We start from the raw sequence: 14,033 nt of genomic DNA on the forward strand, positions 1-14,033 counted from the left end.
GCATTTGCTACACAAAAAAATGAAATCTGTACATAGTTAAATAATTAAACCTCCGTATGAATTTATAACATTAGACATAGTAGATGGACAACGGGCATATTTTCTATCGGAATAGAAAGTGCATCCGAGCAAGTGGTTATTAAAATGTCAGTTGCGGCATTTAAAAAGGAATTAAATAGAAACAAATAGGATAGGCAAAAGGGGCAATGGGCCAAATGATTATACACAACCACCATGTACTTTAATTCCCCACAAACATCTTTATACCAAATGAAACGACAGAAACATGTTAAGGAATTCTTTCAAAACAAAGCTGAACTGCCCAGTTTCTTAAATTGCAGTGAAACGATAATTTTGAAACAACAAAATCAATCCTATTCGCTTTATTAAATGGTTATTGCGTAATCAATGACAGCAAAAGATCAGCAACGGTCTTCCCTTCCCATTAAGGGGAGAAGATCTTTCCTTTCATTAAGGACTACTGTCTGGCAACACTTGTCTAACCTCAAAAATAAATAATGATGATCATTTTAATACAGCGCTAGAGGGTGCCTGGCCCTTCCAAGATTATTCAGGAAGAGGAACATGTACTGAGGGAACAATTTTTACTGAAGATTAATATTGGTGTTTTCTGGTAGTTGTTGCTATCTGATCAGGAACAGGAGAAAGGGAGATTTGACTTGCCAAAGCATCCACTAGAGCAGTGCTTCTCAAAGTGTGGTACGAGTACCGGTGCCGGTACTTGAGCCATCGTCTGCCGGTACTTGGAGTGTTTCCAGAAAAGAAAGAGACAGTAATCCTGGATTGGCTTGTTTCGCTTACCGGTCCCTGGCACATTGAAAAAAAAACTGCCGGTACACCACATCAGATAGTTTGAGATGCACTGCACTAGAAGACTATGTTCGCATAGCATCAACAAGCATGAACTTTAGAAGCTTGTTAAGAACAGTATCATGTCCTTACCTCTTTGCGCCAGTGCACACCATTTTCCCAGAGCTGAAAATAAGTGCAGTTGTACGAGGTTCCCGGATTCTCATGATGACAGCAGCAAAACGCTGTAACAGAGATAATTACAAGTTTAGACTGCTGTCAACAGTCTAGTAATACTGGGGTCCAGCAGCACATACAGCCTGACATCTCAGTGCAGTAGGGACGAGGTAGACCAGAGACACTTTGCATTTGTTTGCATGATATTGGACTCGGGAATGCTTGATTTGAACACTATGATAAGATAGGAGTGGGATGGGCCATTGAGCCCCTTGCGCCACCATCATTCAATAAAATTATCAATTCTATTTTCCCCACTTTATCCCATTTTGCTCAGTCTTGAATAAACTCATTGACCGTGCGCGCACAACTCCTGTGGTAGAAAATTTGACCGAACCACAATACTGAATGAAGAAATTTCTCATCTCAGTCCTAAATGACCGAGCTCTTCTCTAAAATTATTACCCTGTATTCTAGACTCTCCAGCCAGGCGAAGGAGCCACTCAGCACTTATTCTTTCAAGGCCTCTGAAGAATTTTACATATTTACATCAATTAGTTATTGAAATGGAAATAGGTTTGGTCACCAACAGCCATCATCGTGACATGTGCGCAATTTTGAAAATGTTGATGGAGCAGTGAGTGGTCAAGACCCAATACAAGTTTTTCTTTGTTGGAATTCTACTTTCTTCAGGCATCATGGGTCTCCAGTTTCATCTCTAAGAATTGTGTTTAATGTTCTCAAACTGGGTGCAATTGTGGCAGATGGATTTTGAATCATTTCTTATATTGAAAGAAAGGAGGGAAGAGTACTGCAATAGGGGACGGAACTTTGAACACAGGAGAAAGGGAAATGTCACGTAAAAAAAAAACTTGTCTGGTTCCATTCTCATCATCTCTTCCGCTCTTTCTTCCCCACTATGAACCCTCCCCCGCAAATAGAAAGAATGTGAGAAAGTGGATTCAATACTTCATTTGAATACTTCAAAAAAAAATTTAGAGAACCCAATTATTTTTTCACAATTAAGGGCCAATTTAGCATGACAACCATCTAACCTGCACATTTGGGTTTTGGGAGTGAGACCCACCCAGGCGCGGGGAGAACGTGCAAACTCCACACAGGCAGTTACCAAGGCCGGGATCGAACCGGGGGTTCTCAGTGCTGTAGGCAGCAGTTCTAACCATTGTGCCACCATGCCGCCCTCACTTGAATACTTTTAACAAGCTCTCTTGAAGGTAATTCACTAAATCATACACACATACATAATTCACACACACACACCCACCTTTGGATTATATTCAGCATTTCTTGCTCGAAGGGCTATTGTCTTCAAGTCCAGTTTACAACCCAGGTTGACTGTGGACACTATATTTCTAGAGACAAAAAGTATTTAAATTGTTCCATTACAGAAACCATCGAATTTAATAAAAACACAATATTTTTCATTACAGCACTGAGAAGAGGCAACATTCTTCTGTATATTTTACATTTGAGGCAAATTTTATTTTCTCCAGACTAAGAAATTCTGTCAGGTCGGACAGCCAGTCTGCAGCCTTGGGTGAGGGCTGTCGATCGCCGGTCGAGCAGGATTGCCCGGCAGGTGACTAGGACGGCAAAGGCTCGGGCAGCGATTCCTCCTCCCCATGAAGAGTAGACTCACGCAGACACTGGAAGAATGTCCAAACTCCACAGGAAAGTGACCCAGAGCCGGAATTGAACCCGGGTCCTCGGCGCGGTGATGCAGCAGTGCTAGCCATTGCACCGACGTACCACCCAGCGTTTTAGCTGATCTGATATCCCGAAGACCGCCACTTTTGGGCGTGCTCTCAGACAGTCATGCAGTACCTGAAAAGTCTGGGGCACTCCCGGAACATGTGGTGTAGTTGGCCGGGCCTCCCTGGTATCCTCCACTTCCGGAAAGAACCCACTCATTTGAGTTCCGGTTTGGAGGTGAAGTTCACTCTGAGCAGTACTTTGATCCAGAGTCCTCCCCTATCTCTATGCCTAGTTTCAAATAAAGATTAGGACAGGTAACTAAAACTTGGGTAAGAGCTAGGTTTTATGGATGTTCTTAAAAGGGGAGATGGCGATGGGCGACTTCCGGTCGGCGAGCGGAGCAGTTGCACGGAGAGGGGCTACCGCAGGGTAACGAAGTTGGGGCCTTTCTCTCTGCAGCGGCAAGAGCAGGGAAGGCCCCCCCCCCCCCCCCCCCCCCCCCCCCCCCCCCAAACAAATCTGTCGGCGGAGGATCCTCGGCGGCGGCGGCAGCAGGAGCGGTTCGGCGGCAGGTCCACCTCTTCCCCCCCCAACGCAGGCCAGGAGCGGTGCGGCAGCGGCCAGGACCGAAGCGGGGCCCAGCCGGCGGCAGCGACCTAACCACCCCCACCGGCGGGGTGCGAAGTGCGGCAGCCCGAACGGAGCAGCAGGAACTGACCCAACCCCCCCCCCCCCCGAACCGGCAGCGACCACCACGAGGCAAGGATAAAGAGACTGGACAAAAGCCTCTCTCTATCCTGTGTGAGTGAGGGGAAAGGAAGAGAAAAAAAAGGACTTTTATAAAAACAAAACCCAGAAGAAAACTGTTAAAGAGAGGGGGAGGGGTAAATATATTATTTTCTCTCTTTTTACACTCTCCCATCCAAAATAAGCCAACCTGAGGAGTTGCATAAAAGAGGGGAGAAAAAAAAAATAAAGTGGTAAAGGAAAGAAGGGAAGTGAGAAGAAAAAAGGGAAGAGACAAAAAAAATTAAAAGAAAATAGGGTGCGGAAAAGAAAAACAAGGGGAGAAGAAAAGATGAAAGGGGGAGAAAAAAATGGCAGAAGGGAGCCAAGGCAGAGGGGGCACCAGAAGCAGACGGGACAAGGGGCAAGCCAGCTCAGGCGAGCAAATCAGCGCACGAAGCGGCGGAACGGATGTATCGCCGCATCAAAAAGAGCTGGACAGACAGGTGCCCTCTCCCCTGGGGCCAGAGGGGGGCTGGAATTGGAAGGCAGCCTTTACTGAGGTGCTGAGGGAGCAGCTGCAGGTAATCAAGGCAGAGGTGAAAGCAGACATAGAGGCCGCAGTGCAGGCAGCAGTGGCCAGGGCCATGTCAGGGTTGCAGCAGGCTCTGACCAGACTGGAGGAGAAATTGGATGCCCAGGAGGCGACCATTAAGGAGCTGGAGAAAGCAGCGACCGACATGAGCGACCGGGTCACGGTCCCTGGAGAGGGAAGTGGCGAGACTGGGAGCAACACAGGGGAGCCTGAAGGGCAGGGTAGATGACCAGGAAAACCGCTCGAGAAGGCAAAATGTAAGGATAGTGGGCCTGCCAGAGGGGATCGAGGGTAGAATCCCCACAGCATACATGGCTGAGATGCTGGGCAACTTAGTGGGGAGGAAAACTTTCCCCAACCCTCCGGAAATGGACAGAGCACATCGGTTGCTGCGTCCGAAGCCCAAGGCAGGGGAACAACCGAGAGCAGTCATAGCTAAACTGCACCGGTATCGGGATAGGGAGACAATCCTGCGCTGGGCCAAGGAAAATAGAGCTTGCAAATGGGAAGGGCACGCCATCCGAATCTACGAGGATCTTGGGGCAGATATAACTAGGAGACGGGATGGGTTCAACAGATCGAAAGCAGCTCTCCACGGGAGCAGAGTGCGTTTTGGTATGCTGTACCCAGCGAAACTCTGGGTCACATATCAAAACAGGGACTATTTCTTTACAGCCCCCGCTGAGGCAAATATGTTCGTCGAGGAGCACAGGCTGGAAAACAAGGGGGGGGGGTAGGGATGAGGGGCCCCTGGCAAGGGGCAACGACACGCCGACGGCGGGGAGGCAATGCCAGCACCCCCCCCCCCCCCCCCCCCAAAGCAGGAACACCCAGAACAAGGGACCGCTCCAGGTGGGAGGCCAGGCCCCAGCACGAGTGAACGAGAGTATTGGAGAAGGGAGAGCAGGCGAGAAGGGTGCAGGGTAGGATGGGGGAAGAGCGGGCAGAAAACCGTAGAGGCCAGGCAGGGGAGAAGCGAGACAATAACCCCCGAGAGGGGAGCCATCGTACTAGCAGGAAAGCTAGCTCCGGGGGGGAAGGCGCCAGGCAGGGGAGGGGGGGGACACCCGTCAAAGTCAGGAGAGCAAACGGGGACAGGAGGGAAAAGGGAGAGACGGGGGGAGGGGGGGGGGGGAGAGGCACACATAGGGAGTGAGAGACCGGGGAGGGGAAATGCAGGGACGAAGGGAAAAAAAGAGGCCAGAAAAGGAACAGGGCTACAAAGTGCCACAACCAAGGGCTCGAAACAAGGAACCGCTGCAGGCACCCACCCAGCACGGTCTGTGGGCGAAGAGGGCCCCCAGGGTGCAGGGGACTTGGACACAGTGGACAGCCATGGAGGGTGCCCCCGGGACAAGGGGAAACCCCGGAGCGCAGAGACCTGACCGCATGGGGAGAGCAGTGACAGCGGCCATCCTGGACGGCCCCCTAACAAAGGGAAACCCCGGAGGGCAGGGGCACGTCCACCAGATAAGTATGGTTAATTCCACAGGAACGAGGGGGCAGAAGCCCCCCACCAGGATAATTACCTGGAACGTAAGGGGACTTAACGGCCCAGTGTCGAGATCCAGAGTCCTCACCCACCTCAGAAATATGAGGGCCGACATAGTCTTCCTCCAAGAGACGCACCTGAGGGAGCAGGACCAACTGCGGGTAAGAAAGGGTCGGGTGGGACAAACCTACCATTCCTGCTATGGGACAAGGGCCAGGGGGGGTGGCGATCCTGATCGGCAAGAGGACAATGTTTACGGCGACAAAGACGGTTACTGACCCAGGGGGGCGGGGCCCTGGATGCGGCATCGGTAGTTCTAGTCAACGTATACGCGCCCAACTGGGACGACACGAGTTTCATCAAAAAGACCATGGCAGAAATCCCGGACATAGCGACGCATCGACTAATCATGGGGGGGGGACTTCAACTGTGTACAGGATCCAAAGATGGACAGATCAAACCCCAAAACGGGGAAAACCTCAAGCATGGCAAGGGAACTCAGTCACTTTATGGAGCAGAGGACCCCTGGAGGTTCGCCCACCCGGGAGAGAAAGAATTCTCCTTCTTCTCCCCAGTACACAACGTGTACACCAGAATTGACTTCTTTGTGGTGGGGAAAACGGTGCTTCCAGGGATAGACAAAGTGGAATACTCCGCAATTGTGATATCAGACCACGCTCCACACTACATGGACGTGCGGCTAGAGACGGGAAGGGCCCAGCGGCCCACATGGAGGTTGGACAGTGCCTTACTAGCTGACAAGGCCTTCAGCGAAAGGATAGCACGGGCCATAGCAGAGTACACGGAGAACAACCAAAACGGGGAGGTCTCAGCGCTTAAGGCCGTACTAAGAGGGGAAATCATTGCCTTCAAAGCGATAAGGAGGAAAGGGTGGATAGGCAGAAGCTGGTCGACTCCATACTGGAGGTAGACCGTAAATACTCCGAGGCCCCGGCTGTAGAGCTCCTGGCAGAGAGGAAAGAACTACAAAGGAACTTTGACCTGCTCTCCACCAGGAAAGCAGTGCACCAACTCCGACAGGTGCGCGGGACCCAGTACGAACACGGAGACAAAGCCAGCCACCTGTTGGCACACCAGCTGAGAAAGCAGGCAGCCACCAGAGAAATTGCGCAAATCAGGGGTACCGGAGGCACGTTGGAAACAGAACCAGAGAGGATTAACAAAACCTTCAAGGCCTTCTACCAAGAGCTGTACACCTCAGAGCCCCCAACGGGGAAGGCTGGGATGAACCGGTTCCTTGATGGACTGGACATACCAGTCGTGGGAGAGGGCAGAAAACGGGACCTGGAAGCACCACTAGCACTGGGAGAGATCATGGAGAGCATTAGCTCCATGCAGACGGGGAAGGCGACAGGACCGGACGGATTCCCAGCGGACTTTTACAAAAATTTCGCGACAGCACTGGCCCCGCACCTGCGGGAGATGTTCACAGACTCGCTAGCTAGGGGCACACTGCCACCCATGTTAGCACAGGCCTCAGTCTCGCTGATACCTAAGAAAGACAAAGACCAACGGAATGTGGGTCATACAGACCCATCTCTCTGCTGAACGCAGACGCCAAAAGGCTAGAAGACTGTGTACCTGAGGTGGTCACAGAGGACCAGACGGGCTTCGTCAAAGGTAGACAGCTTACCTCGAACATCAGACGCCAGCTGAACGTGATAATGACCCCCTCCGGGGAGAGAACACAAGAGGTGATCGCCTCCCTGGACGCAGAAAAGGCCTTCGACAGAGTCGAATAGAAATACTTCAAGAGGTACTGGAAAAGTTCGGGCTTGGAACAGGGTTCACCACTTGGGTAAAGCTGCTATACAACGCTCCCATGGCGAGTGTACGGACCAACAATACCAACTCCCAATACTTCCAGCTGCACAGGGGCACCAAACAAGGATGCCCACTGTCCCCGCTGCTGTTCACACTAGCAATCGAACCGCTAGCAATCGCGCTGAGGAAGTGAACAAACAAATATGATGGACAGTAGGACCCCGAGGGTAATGAGTTCACAGACAGAGAACAAAGGGATGAGCACAGCTTGGCTAGGAAGGGGGAGGGGAGCTTTGCCTCGTGGAGAGAATAGTGAAAAGGATGCTGGGTAACAAGAGGCCAGGATTGGGAAAATGCGAAGAGAGTCAATCAGGATATATGGCCAGGTCAGAAAGTGTATACATTGGCCTATGGGGAGCTTGTATGCGAATCTTGATGTGATTCAATCAATATGTGCTGTGATTTCTTTGTCTTAGCTCTCACTAACTTAGAAGACAGCAGTGTGTGTTCTAATGTCCCACGAGTGAGTCAGCCTTGCAAGCTGGTGGAAATAAAACAATAATTGATACCTGCTAATCCATCTCAGATTTTATTGAGTCCAGACCGGCCACAAAGAATCAGGAATTAACAGCGCTCAGGGCAGTAAAAAATTGGAGGGGGATCCGAAGGGGAGGCAGAGAGCACAGAGTCTCACTCTATGCAGATGACCTGCTCCTCTACATCTCGGACCCACAGAGCAGCATGGACGGAATCATTGCGCTCCTGAAAGAGTTTGGAGCCTTCTCGGGCTACAAACTCAACATGAGCAAAAGTGAGATCTTCCCAGTACACCCGCAGGGGGGGGGGGGGGGGGGGGGGGGGGGGGGCAGCACTAAAGGGGCTGCCGTTCAAACAAGCCCGACACAAATTCCGCTACCTGGGGATCCAAATAGCCCATGACTGGAAAGGGATCCACAAATGGAACCTCACCAGTCTGACGGAGGAAGTAAAAAAGGACCTGCAAAGATGAAACACACTCCCACTCTCCCTCGCGGGAGAGTCCAGACGATCTAAATGAACGTACTACCCAGGTTCCTCTTCCTGTTTAGATCCATTCCGATCTACATCCCCAAGGCCTTTTTCAAAGCGCTGGACAAACTAATCATGGCGTTCGTATGGGGGAGGGGGTAAAAATGCTAGGATTCCAAAGAAGGTCCTACAAAAAACAAAATCCAGGGGGGGGCTAGCCCTCCCAAACCTACAATTCTACCACTGGGTGTTAACAGCCGAGCGAGTAAGGGGATGGATCCAGGAGCCAGAGGCCGAGTGGGTGCGCGCGGAGGAGGCCTCCTGCACGGCAGCACTCCCATCCCCACCCAAAAAACACTCCAGCAGCCCAGTGGTGACAGCCACCCTCCAATCCTGGAACCAACTGCGGCAGCAATTTGGCCTGACCAAAATGTTGAACAAGGCTCCCATCTGCAACAACCGTAGGTTCACACCAGCACTGACTGACGCCACCTTCAAAAGGTGGAGGCAGGACGGGGGGACACTGACAGTCAGGGACCTATACACGGACGACAGGATCGCAACACTGGACAAACTGACAGAGAAATTTCGGCTAGCCGGGGGAACGAGCTACGGTATCTGCAGCTCAAAAACTTCTCACGAAAGGAGACAAGGACGTACCCACAACCGCCACTACTGGAAGACCTACTGGACGCAAGTATCCTAGATAAAGGGAACTGTAGCGACATGTATGACCGACTGGTAGATAGGGACGACACCGTACTGGACGCAACAAGAATGAAATGGGAGAATGACCTGGGGATTGAGATAGGGTGGGGACTCTGGAGCGAAGCACTGCATAGGGTCAACTCCACCTCCACGTGCGCAAGGCTCAGCCTGATGCAACTAAAAGTGGTACATAGAGCTCACTTAGCAAGAAACTGTATGAGTAGGTTCTTCCCGGAGGTGGAGGACAGATGTGCACGGTGCCAAAGAAGCCCGGCCAACCATGCCCACATGTTCTGGTCTTGCCCCAGACTTGTGGAGTACTGGACAGCCTTCTTCGAGGCTACGTCCAAAGTGGTGGGGATGAGGGTGGAGTCATGCCCGATAGTGGCGGTCTTCGGGGTTTCAGACCAGCCAGATCTATTCCTGGGGAGGAGGGCGTTCGCCCTTGCCTTTGCCTCCCTGATCGCCCGCCGTAGAATCCTGTTTGGCTGGTGGTCAGCAGCACCGCCCAGAGCTGCACACTGGCTGTCCGACCTCTCGGAATCTCTCCAAACGGAGAAAATCAAATTCGCCATCCGAGGGTCAGACGACGGCTTCCACAGAACGTGGGAGCCATTCATGCAATTGTTCCGGGACCTGCTTGTGGCCAACGAACAAGAGGAAGAATAGTCGGGTGGCCAAGAATCAGGGGAAAATGGACGGGAATCGGGGTAAGGTAGCTGGGGTGGGGGGGTGGGGGGGGGGCCTACGGGTTCGTTATGGGGGTTTGTTCTCATGGTTTTATGCTCATTTCTTTTTCTTGTTAATTTATTGTTTTTTTATTGGAGGGGAGGGGTTACTGTTTTTCTCTGTTGTGATAAAATTTGTTTTTGAAAACTTGAATAAAAATTATTCCAAAAAAAAGGACAAAGCCGCAAGCGACAGTCTGATGGCAAGCTAAGGCCCAAAACCAAATTGTAAATAAATGCCTATAAACATGTGCCGTGGCCATATTGGGGAATGTAAAATATGTACGCCGGTTAAAGGGGGTGGCCACAGTTGTTATTATGAAGATGCTTGCCTGTAAATATACATGTTAATTGTTGCGTGTTTTTTTTCTAATAATTTGTAATTTGTTGGATATAAAATATGAAAACGCAATACAAAACATTTCCAAAAAAAAAGGGGGAGATGGCCAGGCTTAGAACTCTCAATCTTAGTGTCCAGATAGCTCAAGCCATGGCCACCAATGGTGCACAGATAGGAATTGGGGTAAGATGCCAGAATTGGAGGAGTGCAGAGATCTCACAGGCTTGAAGGAAGGTACAGAGATTGGGCATGTCGAGGCCGGAGGGATTTGAACACAAAAAAGAATTTTAAAGTCAAGGTATCACGGAAGTTAGAATAATTGTACATCAGCGGGTAAAGGGCAGTTTCCAAGATTAAGAGTTTAACGATACCATATATAAATAAAATACATAATTTTAAAAATATATAAATTTAGAGTACCCAATTCATTTTTTCCAATTAAGGGGTAATCTAGCACGGCCAAATCCACCTAACCTGTACATCTTTGGGTTGTGTGTGATCACATCCATGCAGGCATGGGGAGAATGTGCAAACTCCACACAGACAGTGACACGGGGCTGAGAAAGAACCCGGGTCCTCAGCGCGGTATGCAGCAGTGCTAACCACTGGGCCACTGTGCTGTCCCCGGCATTTGCCTTCCTAACTGCCGATTGAACCTGCACGTTAACCTTAAGAGAATCTTGAATTAGGACTCCTAAATCCCTATCTCCTTTCAAAGGTAATAGGAAATCAGCTTGAAGGGAGGCTGGAGTAGTCCATCTGGTCCAAGTGATTTATCTACCTTCAGACCTTTCGGTTTCCCCAGAAGCTTCTCCTTCTTGGTGGTCACTACATTCACTTCTGCCCCCTCATTCTCCTGACGTTCTGGAACCCCACTGGTGTCTTCCACCGCAAAGACTGATGCAAAGTAACTATTTAGTTCCTCTGATATTTGTTTCCTATTACTACTTCTCCAGGCACATTTTCCAGTAGTCCAATGACTATTCTTGTCTCGGTTACCTTCTATATATTGAAAAAAACTCTTGCTATCTTTTACATTACAAGCTAGCTTACACTCATATTTAGTCTTCTCTCCCCTTAGGGCTGAATGGCCTCCTCCTGCTCCTATTTTTTTCTATGTTTCTATAGCTCTTAGGGTGAAGGGGGGGGGGGGGGAATCAAAGGATATGGGGGAAAGCGGGATTAGGCTATTGAGTTGGATGATCAGCCATGATCATATTGAATGGTAGAGTGTGCTTGAAGGGCCACATGGCCTCCTCCTGCTCCTATTTTTTCTATGTTTTCTTTCCTTTGTTTCTTATTGCTTTTTTAGTTGTTTGCTTTTAAAGGCTTCCCAATCCTCTGACTTCCGACTAATCCTTGCACAGTGGTTAGCTTCACAGCGCCAGGATCCCAGGTTCGATTCCGGCTTCGGTCACTGACTGTATGGAGTCTGCACTTTCTCCGTGTCTGCATGGGTTTCCTCCGGGTGCTCCGGTTTCCTCCCACAACTCCCAAAAGACGCGCTGTTAGGTAATTTGGACATTCCAAGTTCTCGCTCAGTGTACCCGAACAGGTGCCGGAATGTGGCGACCAGGGGCTTTTCACAGTAACTTCATTGCGGTGTTAATGTATGTCTACTTGTGACAATAAAGAATATTATTTCTTCTGCTGTTATGCTGCCCTTGACTTCCCTCATTAGCCATGGATGTCTCATCCTTCCCTTAGCATGCTTCCTCCTCGGGGTAAATTTCTGTTGTGCCTCCCGAATAAACTCCTGCCATCGCTGTTCCACTGTCTTCCCTGCTTGGCTCCATTTCCAATCACTTCTGGCCATCTTCCCCAATCATCTTTGTAGTTACCTTTTGTTAGATTGGATTCAAGCCCCCCCCCCCCCCCCCCCCCCCCCCCAGGGTTCCTTCACCTTCAGTTCTCTAATCAGGGGGCAGCACGGTGGCACAGTGGTTAGCATTGCTGCCTTCGGTGCTGGGGACCCGGGTTAGAATCCTGGCCCTGGGTCAGTGTGTGGAGTTTGCACTTTCCCCACAACCCAAAAGATGCGCAGGTTAGATGGATTGGCCACGCTAAATTGCCCCTTAATTGGAAAAAATAATTGGGTTCTCTAAATTTATTTTCTTTTTTAAAAAGTTCTCTAATCAGGTCTGCCTCAAACAATTTGACTTGAGTGTTAATACTTTCAAAAGATAAGCAATCCCAGTTATTTTTGTACAAATTAGGTCCGGTAGAAAATCCTATGAAAGCAGGAATGAAATTGAGAGAGGAGGGAGGGGCATAAAATGTCAGTTTAGTATATTTAGGTCCAAAATGCAACAGCTGAAATGGCCTGGGGCAAGGAGGTTAGAAAAAAAAATGAAAATCTAACAACGAGGTGCAAGCTGTATCAAAATCCTTAACTTTAAAGAGAGGGGGAACATATTTCTCAAAGAAGTGAAATCAAATGATAGAAGGGGTGAACAATTAGACATGCATATCTATAGCACCTTTCATGGTGGCCTCAGGACATCCCAATGTGCTTTGCACCCAATAAAAAGCTTTAAAAAAAATATATAAAATATTAATCCTTCTAATGCAGGAAACACTGCAGCCAATTTATGCACAGCAAGCTTTTATAACATGATAATGACCAGGTAATCTACTTTAGTGATGTTTGCTGAGGGATAAACATTGGTCACAATTGGCTTGAGGATCCAAATGGCTTTTTCATGTTTTAGGCTTTATGTTATGATTTTGTGAAATCCTTTCTCTATGGCCTAACTCTGCATTATTCCTCATAACACGCATTATTCCTCATAGGGCAGCACGGTAGCATTGTGGATAGCACAATGGCTTCACAGCTCCAGGATCCCAGGTTCGATTCCGGCTTGGGTCACTGTCTGTGCAGAGTCTGCACATCCTCCCCGTGTGTGCGTGGGTTTCCTCCGGGTGCTCCGGTTTCCTCCCACAGTCCAAAGATGTGCAGGTTAGGTGGATTGGCCATGATAAATTGCCCGTAGTGTCCAAAATTGCCCTTAGTGTTGGGTGGGGTTACTGGGATAGGGTGGAGGTGTTGAACTTGGGTAGGGTGCTCTTTCCAAGAGCTGGTGCAGACTTGATGGGCCGAATGGCCTCCTTCTGTACTGTAAATTCTATGATCTATGATAACAGAATGAAAAGGGCTTCTGGTGACATAATGTAGAGGGAAGACATGCAGAAGGTGGCTCCCACTGCAGCATTGTACTTTGTGCCCCTTTTCTTTGTACCACAGGTTGTTTTCCCTTGAAAACCCACACAAGAAGAATTTTGCATGACTGAAGGCAAAGTGGCAGTCTCTGGTGCCCCAGCCACTCCACTAACCAAAGTGCTTTCTAGTACCTTGGCATAGAAATTTGAAAAGCACCAGTGAATTGTGTCGGAGGTCCTCCGGAAATCAATGGAAGAGGTCTTGGCCCCCATTAGAGCGGATCTGGAAAAATTAATGAAACCGTGGAAGCCCATGGAGCCCTGATGAAAGATTTAGGTGGCCTTTGAGCACACTGATCACATTGTCTCGATGGAATTGGAGCTATCTTCGGTGATCGAAGCAAACAAATCAGAAAGGCCAAGATGAATGATCTGGAGATTGATCCAAGGCAAAATATTCAAAGTGTGGAGCTGCCAGAGGAAATGAAAGCCCAGTGCCCATGCAGTATGTCACAGCTATGTTCGGTAAGACGGTAGGTGAGGGCGGATTCACCATTTCCTCCCAAGATGGACTGAGCCGACCGTACACTCCGGCAGAGGCCTTGTACTGAGGTTCCAACGCATGAGGGTCCAGAGCTTCAAGGAGAAAGAGGATCCAAGGATAAGATGGGCGAAGGAACATCGTAACTTTAAGTGGGAAGGCCACAGCATCAGGTTCTATCAAGACATGGGTGCAGAGCTGGGGAAGAACAGGGCCACGTTTAATAAAGCCAAGGCCACCCTGTATAT

At 49.5% G+C, this 14,033-nt stretch overlaps 1 protein-coding gene across 4 annotated transcripts in view; it reads right to left on the reverse strand.

The window, feature by feature from the left end:
- LOC119967725 (TATA box binding protein) overlaps window positions 1–14,033 on the reverse strand; it is a 50,631-nt gene that overhangs the window by 7,763 nt on the left and 28,835 nt on the right. For all 4 annotated transcript variants that reach the window (XM_038800608.1, XM_038800610.1, XM_038800609.1 and 1 more), the window contains exons 4-5: window positions 2,273–2,360; window positions 964–1,055 (exon numbers count right to left, since the gene is read on the reverse strand). In XM_038800608.1, coding sequence (XP_038656536.1) covers window positions 964–1,055; window positions 2,273–2,360 — 180 coding nt within the window. The remainder of the gene's footprint in view (window positions 1–963; window positions 1,056–2,272; window positions 2,361–14,033) is intronic.

Source organism: Scyliorhinus canicula, chromosome 6 (assembly GCF_902713615.1).
Source record: "Scyliorhinus canicula chromosome 6, sScyCan1.1, whole genome shotgun sequence".
In the NCBI taxonomy this organism is placed as follows: domain Eukaryota; kingdom Metazoa; phylum Chordata; class Chondrichthyes; order Carcharhiniformes; family Scyliorhinidae; genus Scyliorhinus; species Scyliorhinus canicula.